Consider the following 14,751-nt stretch of genomic DNA (forward strand, 5'->3'; position numbering starts at 1 on the left):
ACCGTCTCGTGCACATCATACGAGACTTCCTCTCAAATCGAACCTTTCGCTACCGCGTGGAGGGGACGCTCTCGTCACCGCACCCGATACATGCCGGAGTCCCACAAGGCTCCGTCCTCTCCCCTTTACTATTTTCATTATATACTAGTGACATTCCCAAATCCCCTAATACCGAATTAGCTTTATTTGCGGATGATACAGCCATATATTCTTCGTGTCGTGGTCGAGTTATGATGACCGGAATCCTCCAACGCGCGGCCAATGCCTTGGGCAAGTGGTTTCGCAAATGGAGAATCGAGGTAAACCCGGAGAAAAGTGCAGCGGTGTACTTTTCAAAGGGCTATTATAACACGCCACGGTCACGCCGTCAACTTAAAGTCATCACGATGTTTGGCAAGCCGATCCCTTGGGAGGAGCAAGTCAAATATCTCGGCGTAGTCTTAGATAGACGTCTTACTTTCAAGGCCCATATCAAACGTGTGCGCGATCGCGCCGCGTTTGTAATGGGCCGTCTTCACTGTCTCCTTAACAAGCGAAGTAAATTGTCCCTTAGGAATAAGGTGAAAATCTACACGACTTGCATCCGTCCGATCATGACCTATGCAGGGGTAGTTTTCGCTCACGCGAGTCCCTCTCAAATTCACCGTCTACAGGTAATACAAAATCGTTTCATGCGGAAAGCCACGGGAGCTCCGTGGTTCCTTCGCAATGAAAATCTGCACATTGACCTAGGTCTGCCAACCATTGCCCAATGGCTCAAATTAGCTTCCAAACGTTTTTTCGATTCTGCTCCGCACCACCCAAATCCCCTGGTAGTTGCGGCTTCCGAGTACATTCCGCTTAGGGACGGTACTGAAAAGTATCGGCGTCCGAAGGACGTAATATACGATCCCGACGACCCGATCACTCTAGCCATAGAGGCAGCCAATCAGCTCGCGACACCAAACACTTCAGGTCCCCGATACCGACCCCGCCGGCGTGGTCGACGATTTCCCTCATTCAGCGCTTATCGCTATCGACCCACTAGGGTCGATTAATTCTTTCAAATATTTTTCCTCTCAGACGACGCCCTGAGCCGAGGTTCGCGCCCAACTGGGCACCCTCAGGCCTGTTGTCTTAAACGTTGTACCGGGTGAGAGCCTTCAGCGCTCCCCATTTGTCCGGCCAAGTAGTTAATGCCATCTGCGGCAAATCTACAATAAGTCACGTCAAAAAAAAAAAAAAAAAAAAAAAAAAAAGCTGACATATTACAATAAATCAGTTCACGTATAACAAGCGCCGCGTGTACTCATTTCCACTCCTTTCCGAACAATTCAGTAATTTTATCATTTTAAATCAATCAAGTTAAAGATAGTACGGCCACATCAAGGACCGTACAAGTAGCAACAGACCTTGGACACTCAATACAATCGAGTCGAGTCGCGCTTCTACACGCGCATATGTGTGAGCACATGCTAGAGTCTACGCCAAAGGTATACTTAATTACTTACCTATTTAGTGAAATGAAGGCTGAAATACTTATAAAGAAATATGTCGGCAGTAATATACAATTTTAAACACAATCCTTATTATTATTCTATTAATATGTTTAATTATTATTAATATTATAATGCTGTCAAAATTATTTTTCACAACTTAAACGTCTTTATTCTTTCTTCGTTTAACGCGTAAAACCTCTCTATATTATAATACATATATAAAGAACATACTTAATCATAATATTATTCAAAAAACAAATCTGAGGGTAGAGGTGTGCGGTATCTGATTATGGTGGGGAGAGGTGAGTGTCCTTTCTGTACGTAGTACTAACGTATTCTGTGGTAGCAATGTGGGCGTTGGCCTCAACCATCTCTATAACATTAACTGAAAAATAGTTTCAACGCAGTAAATGTTCATTTTTCACAGGAGAACATTACGACCTGTCGTCCACAGCGAAATGGAAGATCACTAAATGAATGCTCCTTTTAACGTCAGCGATGTAGCTTGTGGTCGATTGTGTTAAGCCTCGTTTCTACTAGATGACATTGACGAAACATCGGGCGATATCGCCTCACATCGCGCGACATCTTATCTCGCAACTTCACCATATAGTTGACGAGATAAGTAGTCCTCGGGCGACATCTGACGACGTCGTTCAATATCACTCGATGTTTCCGGAGACACGTCTCTTGATTAATGTCCCCGATAAATAGTGGGAACGAGGCTTTAGTTTCGAATCCGCTCATCTGCAAACTCAACCATGTTCGACTTTTAATTAAGTTTGATGTGAATGGATGAATATTTAAAATTTAAATTACAGGCATTCAATTTTAATTACTCTGTGAACGGTGGTGTTTCGTTGTTATGTGCATAAAATCAGTTTATATACAATGTAATGGCAGAAGTATATATAAAAATAAATATTGCTTAATATTTGGATCACATTATATATATAATTATGTTGCTAACTACATTGGTTCTCTTTATTTTGATAAGAATAATAATGTATTTGTGGAAGATGTATTTGTGCCCGGGTATAATAAAAAGGGTCATCATTTATAGCCAAAAACAAAGATAAAAGATACATATGGCTGTTATGCAGGAAATTAAAAGATTAGACGAAGAAAACTATGTACAGCGCCATCTACATTATTTTTGAGGAACTTTGCCTGGAAAGTCCCTCATTCCCGAGCAAACTCTTGCCAAGGTGGAAAGAAATTATACAATTTAATGGCTGACTTACTTCGTCCGAGTGTTAGAACAAAGATTAGCTGCAGGAAACAAAACTTTGTTCAATAACGCAACTCATATTGCCCTTTAGGGATAAAAAAACTTTGCTTAAGTGCCAAGAAGAGTGTACTAATAAGTTTATTATTAGCTCGGATAAAGCCTTCGCGTTATGCCAGTTTGGTTGCTTGTTGTTGAAAGGGTTTTATACCTCTGTTGTTGATGTCGCTGTTGCTGGTATGTTCCTTTTGTCTATGCGATTGGGTTCAAATAAAGCATTTTTAATTAAGTAATCATTATAAGTATTAATCGTTTCGTTTTGTTATATTAACCATGGAACTTTCACATTTATAATTGTTGCTATTACTATAAGTAATTATACGTAATTAGAGGCCTATATCTACGGACTTTGATTCAATTTAGGGAGCTGACTTTCTTTACAAATTACATTAACTCCCCTAATGGAGTGGGTAGAATAAAAAATATGTCAAATTAATTTGTAGTCACTTTTGATACGGAGTTTAAGGTGGATAAACCGTGACTGGTAATCACCCCCATCGCTAGGTACGTTACTGTAGAAATCGGTAGAATTAACAAAGATCTTCTGTCGACTTTTACGACATTCTCGGCAAGACAAGTAAGTAGATGGTGCGTTTTGTGTTATTCGTGCACCCCCAGTTTAGCACAGAGAACACTCATATAAGAATAGAATTAAGAAAAGGAATAAAATAAATTATCGCAATCGTTTAGGTATCGTACTCAAATAAATGTAGAACATGTTTCGCTATGCTAGTTACTAACTAACGTGTCACAAGCCACCTGTGAAGGCAAGTTGAAGGCGAAGGCTAATTACAAACACACGTCTACTGCTGAAACCGACAGCTTTACATTCTAGAAAGACGGAGCAGGTCACACGCGGGTCTCTATCGCGTTTTATCAACGTCTATGTATCATTAGACTACTACACGAGTCGATTTGATGACGTAACTTACCAGCCTATGTCCTGGTGTCACGGATTCGAATCCCGGCTCGGGCTCTAAACGAATTTTTAATCATGTTTATATCATAGATAATTGATATCACGTGGTTCCAGAATTTATGCCCGTTAATGACCATTTATTTCGGATCTAAATATCCATAGTGTGTTACCAATAGGCTCGCCCCCTAATCCTCTGGTAGTTGTGGCTTCCGAATACATCCCGCTTAGGGACGGTACTGAAAAGTATCGGCGTCCGAAGGACGTAATATACTCTAGCCATAGAGGCGGCCAATCAGCCCTCGACACCAAACAATTCAGGACCTCGATACCGACCCCGCTGGCGTGGTCGACGATTTCCCTCAATCAACGCTTATCGCTATCGACCCTTCTTTCAATTATTTTTCCTCTCAGACGACGAACTTCGATTTATCTGAATCGTTTTCAATTCGCCGAAGTTCGGCAAATTAGCCGGTAGTGGCCCAGGGTCGATGAGGTTGATATTCTACCTCACAACCCACACGATAAGACGAAGAATGGCTTTATTATAAGTTCGTCAGTAATGTGATTTGAAAGTGCTTGAGGAGCCAAGTTGAAGCGGAATTGGGGTCTGTAAGATAAAATCACTACAGGACTGGGATAGATTTTCCTCAGATGGCATCAACTACTTGGCCGGACGTACTCATGTTACATACCACATGCAAGTAACAAAAAGTTACACGTTTCTTGACGATTACGTAACTTGTATGACTTATTTTTATTATTTATTGTATTTTTTTTTGTAAAAAAAACTAAACGTCGTTGTTTCCACTATACCTCAAATCATACCTTTTTGAATAAGTAAGTAAATTGCATTGCGCTGCGGGGAAGCTCGCTTACATACACAAACAATTTGCTTCTGCTTTGACGATGCGCATACTAAAAGCGGTCGTTGTCGGTACGTCTAAAAACGTGTCGAGATTACATATTTATTTAACGTCCTAACTCGTGCTGTCGCCGAACTTGTTAAAGCGTCACGTGTTGTTAATTGTTGAATAGTAGGTATATGCATGGCTTCACGGAAACCTGTATAACTATTTCTGTAGATATTTTTGTTTGTCGTGTGTGGATATATTTCGTGATTGGTTTTTTAATGTATTTTAAAGTGCAATACAGAGTTTTTATATTGTATTGTATTGATATGTCTCAAGATCTATTTCTACCTGTAGTTGGTCATGGTAGTTTAATAATACCGTGGTAATGCCATTATCATAAGATGATATACATACACACATAAACTCACGCGTATTTCCCACCGCAGAGACTATGTAAATCCATTTGCTTCGATCCTGACACACTTCTCTTTCTTCCTCCACATTCTTCAATCATTTATACACGCACGCCGGTTCAGGGTAGATCGTCCTAAACTTTTTTTAAGGACGTCGCCGATTTGGTCCATGGACGTCCTTCTTAGTTTTCCTCTGCCAGCCCTACCAACAACCATAAGATTATTTGTAATAATGCCATAACACTTAGCTGTAGAACTATATGTATATCCAGCTTGCTGGGTATTTGGACCAGATTATGACAATGTGTATTATGTTGCTACCTATTTTGCTTCTCTTTATTTTGATCAGAATAATAATGGGAGAATATTTAAATTTAAAGTCACAACCGTTTATATAACATAACATCACATAAATAGCCTATATACGTCCCACTGCTGGGCACAGGCCTCCTCTCAATCAACCAGAGGGGGTATGGAGCATACGCCACCACGCTGCTCCACTGCGGGTTGGTGGAGGTGTTTTTACGGCTAACAGCCGGGACCAACGGCTTAACGTGGTCTCCGAAGCACGGAATCATCTTACTTTTTCGGACAATCAGGTGATTCAAGCCTGAAAAGTCCTTACCAAACAAAGGACAGTCTCACAATGTGATTTCGACAGTGTCCCCATCGGGAATCGAACCCGGACCTCCAGATCGTGAGCCTAACGCTCTAACCACTAGACCACGGAGGCTGTTATAACAGCAGGAGCAGGAGGTATAGGTACAAAGTATGAAGACTCCATTCGGTTAGGTACGTAGTTTTAAGCTCTTTTTTTAAATCTTTGTTTAAGGCTTACTGCCAGTCATTCTATACGTGCAGCCTGTGGGTTCATTACACACAGAAGGTCTATGGCATATAATGCTCACGTATTCAATATAACAATCATTCAGGTGTCTTCTGCGTCTTCAAAAAAATTGTAGCACATCAGACATGTATACCGAGGCGCAAAATTTCATTTTTATTGTTGTTTCTTTTTTTATATATATTACTAACATTAACATTTTAAGTTCTTTTGTAAGTAAGTACCTACTAATACCTATGGATCCAAATCCGAAGTAATCATTCCATTCAAGAAATACAGCTGAGAAACATATAATCTGAGATTTTTCTAACCCTTAAGTATTATAAGAATCTACCTTCGGTAGAAATTTTTGAATGAGGGTTCAGGACTTGTTTGTCCAAACAAAGCGCAGCAGATGATTAGTCATTCATAATAAATACCTACTTACAATAAATTTTAGATTGCGACGACTTAATTCCCATCATCATCATCATCAGCCGTACGACGCCCACTGCTGGGCATAGGCCTCCCCCAAGGATCTCCACGACGATCGGTCCTGCGCTGCCCGCATCCAGCGGCTTCCCGCGACCTTCACCAGATCGTCGGCCCACCTTGTAGCGGGCCTACCCACTGAGCGTCGTCCGACACGTGGTCGCCATTCCAGAACCTTTCCGCCCCATCGGCCATCGGTTCTCCTCGCTAACTTAATTCCCAACTGCTGTGAAATGTAGTGCCATCACATATGTACTATGTACCCACGTTGCACCGAGCTATTTTCTAGACCCCGAACACTTCATACAAACAACCTCGTTTCACCACACATACCACACATCGACGTTATCGTACACACGCATCTGTGTGTGTGACGTCTGACGCCATATGATTGAAGACTAAACTATGTCGGGGGGGGGGGGGGGGGGGGGGTGAGGTAAACCTAGCTCAGACGGGAGGACGCTGGTGGGGAGCGGAAAGTTGCCGCTCTATACATAAAACATAAACTGCCTATATACGTCCCACTGCTGGACACAGGCCTCCCCTCAATCAACCGGAGGGGATATGGAGCATACTCCACCACGCTGCTCCACTGCGGGTTGGTGGAGGTGTTTTTACGGCTAATAGCCGGGACCAACGGCTTAACGTGCCCTCCGAAGCACGGAATTAGTTAGTGTTAATCTTACTTTTTCGGACAATCAGGCTCTATACGTAGTATTATTCCTTATAATTCCTTATTCTACAGTGATAGGTGGAAAAGCGAATCACCGCCTGCTGTCATTCTTTGATCTATGGTAATGCAATATTAGTCCTCCATATTGCAAAATAAAAAGTTTTTCAAATATAGGTAATAATAATGTGATTTATTTATTCAGGTGCGCTGTTTACCTACGGATTTATTCGTTAGACGTTTGTTACCTCGGCCGGTTTTCTCAGTAAGTAAAAAATACGTAGGTATTACATTGAAATGGACATTAATATTCTAAGTACAATAATAGAGCGAAAGTAGCAATTATGGATAATTGCTTGTTTGAGCGACAAGATAACGATGTTCCCTTTATTTGTTTCACTGAATACTTAGAAGAGGCTTTTAATTTATTTAAAAGAGAGTAAATAACGGACTCTTTTTTATTCAATACGGGGATAAACAATAATTTAAACACTTATGTACAGATAGTTCAACTCAGTTGTGCGCGCGGCTCCAATCTGTGGGTAAACCTATAAACAGTGACTTTGTAGTATTTAGGTCGAATAACGAAAAACCTAAAATTATTTTTCTTACTGTAATCGAACTAAATGCCACGAAAGAAATAAGTCGACTTTATATTTATGATCGTTAGTTGGCGAAATAAAGCCTATTGTATATCAGTATCAAAGACAGGGTTTTTAATAAACTTAACGTGCGCGATATGCACGTATCCCCGACTAAAATTGTATTACTGTTTCACACTCCTATTCCATGTTCTATTTAACAAAGAGAGGCGTCGTTTTTTTTTAAATCATTGAGATTGCTGGCTACCTGATTGTCTGAAAAATAAGATGATTCCGAACTTCGTTTGGAGGTCGTCTCTTGTCTTTTTAATTCTTCAGTAAAGGCGCTTCTTTTACTACTACGAACGTAAAAAAAAACATAGTCACTTTGACAAACATCACTTGAACACGCTGTACACGTGTTCTACGCGTAAATAAATCCGTATTTCAGTAACTTACTATTAATTACTTAATTAAAAAGACGTCGGGTGAAATTATAGCAAGCGTTTTCTGTCTCCATCGTATGGTCGGTCATTACATATATGTCGGTCACATAAATAACATTTTCATTAATTCTGCTTCCTCTGGTCGTGTCATAAAAAAATACACGCCTATTACTTATTATCTTTGTTTTTCCTGTTGTTCTCTACTTGATACAAAATTTGGCTCTAGGGGGACGAGACAGGTATAATGGAAGACATTAGTAGGTACGCAAAATGGCTTAGGGATGAAGTACCTAACTAAACATACTACATAGGTACCTACGTCTTAGAGTTTTATTTTAGTAGACATACTTAATACACGGTTTTAGTGACTTCGTAACGAATTCTGCGCAAGATAATTCAGACACGGTTCTGAGTAAATATCAAGTGGAATTATCCATCGCAAAATTCATGTTTTTTGTTCTATTTTCAATTTTATACTTTTGCGATGGCAAAATCCACTTGATATTAACTCAGAATCATGGTCTAATCTATCCGTTAAAGTTTTCGTTACGGTGTCGCTAACACCCTGATTTGTTACACTATTCACGTCGCCACACCGCAGACTCCCATACAAAACTCTAATTCTTACCGCGTGCTACATGACGCGTAAGTGAGCATGACAGACAGGTCATGCACTCTCCCTTACTCCTCAGGCCATTTAAGACTAAAGTAATATCCAGAAGAGATGAGGTCGGGTTTCGATACGAATTGGTGCGGGGCGTGAGTTTCCGTTCTATGACGTCGACGTTACGTGAAAATTGACGTTGACGGCGTCGACGATTGCGATGTTAATCGCGACGTTTCACGACGCCGCCACAACGTGAATGTCCACGTTATGACGCCATGACCTGGACTTGTGGACACGGCTAATACTTCGCTGTAGGTGAAAACCTCTTGAGGACATAAATTTACTCGTATTTCTTAATAGAAAGTATCTCAAACGTCTAGTAAAAGCAAAATGTATTGTAGGAAAATTTGTTGTCCCGGGGCTTTTAGCTTCCTGAAGCGATTTGTTTCGTTCAAAAATTCAATTCGAACTGCTGATTTTTTTTATTCTTTTGCATTAGCTTTTGTCGGTAAGTACATAACGTTTGTTAACACAAGGTAAAATAATATTGTAGGTATGTTTGCTGCTTGTATTATAAGCGAGCGTAGCAAAATACCGAGAAAACGTAACTGGGTACTGTGCATAGTTGTAGCATGGATTATATATTACGTTGTAGTATACTACACGAATATCGCCTCAAAGCACTCTGTCTAAATAGTAGATCAACCTGAAATTTGCGTCAAAATGGCGGTATCAATTGCTTAGTGTTGAAATTGCATATTGCAAAACAATACCTAAGTTTGTTAACTAACATAGTATACGGAACGAAATTTAAGAACATTCAATTTGATGAGAAATAGGTAGTTTTTATCCTTATTCAATATTGGAAATATTAAAGAAAGGGTACGAGATTCGTCGGGTCGATTAGTGTAAAGTACTTAGTTCTTAAAAATACAAACAAGTACCTGAATATATATAGAATAAAATGGGGATATTAAAATTATTTTGACTACATTTATTTTCAAAACTGAAAATGCCCCTTACATTCCGATGACAATCTAATAATAGACAAACATCTCAATTTTTTAAAACCTCCTTCCGTCTCATTCATAAACCAACCTAAATTCATACCATAAGTCACACCATAAACAACCAAATCTCCATTCGTTGTCCTTCCATAGTATTATCTATTACTTTCTATTCACTTCCCTTCATATATTTATATGTGACTGTGTTTACAAGACTAGTGACTTTCATGGCTGAATGTAAACTTGCCTGATAATATAAATGTTTGTTACAGGAGCTATCAAATACTCCTCCGTGCTCGTCGACAATGAAGAGATCATATTCGTTAACGAGGTAAGCTGACTGCGTATTTATATTTAGAAAACTAATCATAGACGTGTCAGTGTGTATTATGAAAGATATAAAATGATTCTATAGTAATATATCATAAGGGTCCTTAATCGCTAATTTTACACGTAGGAGACGTGACGTCGTCAAAAATTGCGTAGGTACGTCGTACTTGTGTCATAATTTAATTAAAAACAAAGTACAGGTACCAATCTGCTCTAATCATGAATAGGGTATTTTCCAACTGGTCAAATCAGTTACTTTTTACTAAACGTCAAAACACGAAATTACTTGAAAAAGTGTCATAGAAAAACGTGATAAAATGTCGCACTTATTATTACATTTTTCTTTATTAAAATTCATAAAATAAATTGAATATAAAAAAGAAAACGTTTTTGTTGCCTTTAGATTTGTCATTATTTAGTAATCAGAATTTCATAATTTATTTTGAACTTATTACACGACCCAATTGAAAACGTTTCATTTCATAGCGTTGCAATTCGAAAACCATTTCGAGATATGACTTTACGTTGCTTTACAGAGCAGGAAAAAAATATTGCGATTTTTCTGGGAAACTACCCAATTCCATTATACGAATCAATATTTTTATTCTACGATTGTGTTGTACAATAGAAACTTCGCAACATAACTACAAAGCAAGCCCACTCGTGAAACGTATATAAAAGTTACTTTTATGCCGACTACTATACATTATACGTGTTGGAAATAGAAGTACATTTATTGTGTTGGAGCTTTATAAAATACGTGACACATTTTACAAGGGTAGCAAATAGGATTCCTATTTAGTTTACACGTAAATAAACAGCGCACCAAGTATAATATATTACAAAATGCTGTTCATGCGCGCTGCCGTGTTTGTACATAAAAATCAATCAATCAATCAATAATACTTTATTACACAACGACATAATACACAGGACATAAACATACGAATAAAAATAAGCACAACCGGCGGCCTTTTTGCTAAACAGCAATTTCTGCCAGGCAACCTTAGGGTGAAAGAGGTTTATGCATTGGAGCACGGGATGGTGCAATAAACATTATAATGATACCAACATAACTAAAACATACCGCAAATAACATACAGTACACAATTTTTTAGCTTCTAAGCTGGATACAAGATCACGCTTATTTCTCATTGGGGTAGGTACGGAATTCCACTTACCTACTGCGATCCTGACACACCACTTTCGCTTTTACCACTCATCAGCCATCATGTGTATGCTCGCCGGTTTCCAATACTCCTGATCTGGGCTTTCTTTAAAACTAGCTGAATTTGATCGCGATATGTACCCTCATAACAGCCTCGTAACAACCTCCGTGGTCTAGTAGTTAGAGCGTTAGGCTCACGATCTGGAGGTCCGGGTTCGATTCCCGATGGGGACATTGTCGAAATCATTTTGTGAGACTGTCCTTTGTTTGGTAAGGACTTTTCAAGCTAGAATCACCTGATTGTCCGAAAAAGTAAGATGATTCCGTGTTTCGGAGGGCACGTTAAGCCGTTAGTCCCAGCTATTAGCCGTAAAAACACCTCCACCAACCCGCATTGGAGCAGCGTGGTGGAGTATGCTCCATACCCCCTTCGGTTGATTAAGGGGAGGCCTTTGCCCAGCAGTGGGACGTATATAGGCTGGTTATGTATGTATGTATGTATATTTACCCACATAATGGTGCTAATTCCTGTAAATACCATCTAATTTTATTTTAAGTTATATCTGTCATTTTCTTATCCGCCGAAAAGGAAAGGGACGGGTAATCGACAAGCATAAAATTTATGGAACACACGTCAATTTTAAGCACAAATCTAAAACAACCGTCTAAAAATTTTACATCAGTCAATAACCCGACACAGTTAAGTAGACAGCACGTCAAACGGATTGCATACCAGCGACATACCTTTTGATTCGCCCGGGTTATTCATTCATTTACTCATTCTTCCTAAAATTAAGAGCTGTGAATCATCCGTCCCTTTCCTTTTCGACGGATATGAAAATGACGGATATAACTTAAAATAAAATTAGACGGTGTCTGCAGGAATCGGGGCCAATGCCTTCCTCTTCCAACTCTGCCACTTATACCTGTATCACTTTCGTTTCCAGTCTAAGGATCCCTTACAATAAATGCAAAGAAATTGGTTACATAAGAGACTTAACTAGGTACATGGCAAATGGCAGTATGGCTTAAAGTGATTTCTTCCAGACTACCATAAGGCGAGGAAATACCTATGTTAAAATTTAAAGAATTTCCTTTCTCAATTCTCGTCACTACATTTGTTTTCACACCACAAAACTCTGGGCTGGGATACAAAGCTGGATTGGGAGCGCATAAATAATATTGAGCGCGTTCAGCTGCTTCTCTTCCCAGGTGTGGCGTAAAACTGACTGTAGGATTCTATGCTTTCTAATACAATAGTCCATTATAAGAGACACCATGCATGTACCTAGTAGCAATAAGCAGTAAATCTCATCATTACGGTCACGAGTACTAATATGTATACACTGTGATACCATGTCACATTAACTGTTTTGACAAATTAAACCGTAAGTCTCATTAAATTTCAAATATCATAGTGCGACAGGGTTCTAATGTAGCTACATGATATTACTCATGATTGTACTGTAGGCTACTTGACAACCAAGGATTTTTTGGCGGGAACGAGACAGTTGCTTTCTTCATTGAATAATCTAAATAATTAATACGAAGTGGTGTTTGTGGTTAATGATCGCATTAAGTTAGTCGGAAAACATTCGCGACAGTGTTATTATATCGGAATATTCAATAAACAAAGTGTATCTATCTATTTTCGCTTCGTGCCAACAAGCCGCTTCACAACAAAAAAGTTTATGTGGACTTCTGAGTTAATTCGCTTCGGAGTAGGAGTCTGCTCCGAGGGTGGGGGCTTAGGTTTCATCATTCATCGTCATCACCTTTCATCATTTCATTAATCTTCAAGAAAAAAAATATACGGTCGAATTGAGAACCTCCTTCTTTTTGAAGTCGGTAAAAAAAAAAACGTAAGACATGGGCTGTATGGGCATAGTTCCTTTTGCCTTACCCTTCGGGGAAAACCAAAACAAATAAAAAGACAACCAAGTCGATTACGAAACGTCAATCCGAAAATTTTCTTTGGAATTTGTAAATTATATGTGTAATTTCCATTTCAATAAAAGCGGTCAAACATCGTACTCGTTGTTACTTAATTCATAAATAAAATTCGTAACTCGTAAAGTAAAATGAGATTGATTTTTGATCATCTTACATTGGCTTTTATTTCTAAATTAGCATTTTATAATTTGTCTTTGACCCGGTCGAATACCCTATTGTGTAGTCTTGTTGAAAACGTTTTTCTTTTGATACCTGCAGCACACCGGAATTGTGCCGGAACCGGAAACCCCAAATATGATTATCTGTATCTGTGAATCGATGCTGAACGCCGCGTAAAGTGGGGCAATTCGGGAAATTGATTACCTTCGACATTGGAATTAAGGACGTTTGAGAATAACTTCGAAATAGATTAGACGTTTATTCGAAAAGTGTGGTCTCAAAGGGCTTGTCTTAATAAGTTTAGGAGTTCAAGTACCTGCTCTTCATTTTGATGTTAATACTTTAATATGCTTAAGCATAATAAATTTTAGACACTTATTACTACTAGTTTAAGCCAGTGCAGCTTTCAGTTGGGTAGGTACACGGAATAGAAAAAAGAGGTTGAAAAGGCCCTAACGCGCATTTTGTATGAGAGCCGCTGTCGCCGGTTCAACCCCACTCTCTTTCATTACTACTCCTGCAAACACATAACGACGATAGTTCTACAGCTTCTCAAATTCCATAGCCATTTTACCGGCATGTATATTTTATGTGATAGACTGCAATTTTATCATCTCTTCGTAAGATACTGCATACAAAAATATTATTTTGATAAATTGGCGATCGTACTAAGGTTTTTAGCTTTTATGTGATAAGTAGGGGTCTCATTGCAAGAAAGTCGATCTTTGATTTTTCGTCCTATAGGTTATAAGACACAAAATGGACTTTTAATATACTATTGGGAGCTCCGAGTGTCGTAAAGTTTCCGGACGACTGGAGTGCAAATTCGAAGCGTAAACATTCTACCTCTAGTGTTCTATGGGTTTCAAAAGGCCTTTTTACGCTCAGTGGGTAGGCCCGCTACAAGGTGGACCGACAATCTGGTGAAGGTCGCGGGAAGCTGCTGGATGCGGGCAGCGCAGAACCGATCGTCGTGGAGATCCTTGAGGCCTATGCCCAGCAGTGGGCGTCATACGGCTGATGATGATGATTACAATAACCGTGCAGCGCCGTCCAGCGGAGCGTACGTCACTACGCTCGAAGGAATGCAAACACATGACCAGTGAGGTGCTGTTCCCAGGAATGTTCCCAAAATGGGAATGTTCCTGTTGTAAAATCTCTTTAATTTTTTTTTGTGGAAATTGTTCTTTCCCGTACTCTGATCCCTTTATTCCCATCTGCCCCCTTTAGGCTTGCCACCGGGGTGGTGGTTGGGAAAATAGGTGCCGTTTACCACCCCGGTGGTCGATGGCACTTAATTAGTTTCATCTGCCCCCTTTACAGTTATAGTACGGGGGTTTATTCTCATGTCGTACTGGACATAAAATAAAAAAATGAAAATTTAGCAATATTAATTTAAAATTTTCCGTTTCTTTATTGGATAAAATAAAATAAATTTTACTGATTGCATTTTTGGCATCAGTATCGATCACTAATCCACACAACACCCCCTGAGAGTTATTTTGAAAATATATTTAAAGTACAGAATTGACCTCTCTACAGATTTATCATAAGTATAGATGTAAG

At 39.3% G+C, this 14,751-nt stretch overlaps 1 protein-coding gene across 1 annotated transcript in view; it reads left to right on the forward strand.

The window, feature by feature from the left end:
* LOC126380059 (otoferlin-like) overlaps positions 1 to 14,751 on the forward strand; it is a 155,996-nt gene that overhangs the window by 42,725 nt on the left and 98,520 nt on the right. Inside the window, exon 2 of the mRNA XM_050029233.1 lies at positions 9,848 to 9,906. Coding sequence (XP_049885190.1) covers positions 9,848 to 9,906 — 59 coding nt within the window. The remainder of the gene's footprint in view (positions 1 to 9,847; positions 9,907 to 14,751) is intronic.

This window comes from Pectinophora gossypiella, chromosome Z (genome assembly GCF_024362695.1).
Source record: "Pectinophora gossypiella chromosome Z, ilPecGoss1.1, whole genome shotgun sequence".
In the NCBI taxonomy this organism is placed as follows: Eukaryota; Metazoa; Arthropoda; class Insecta; order Lepidoptera; family Gelechiidae; genus Pectinophora; species Pectinophora gossypiella.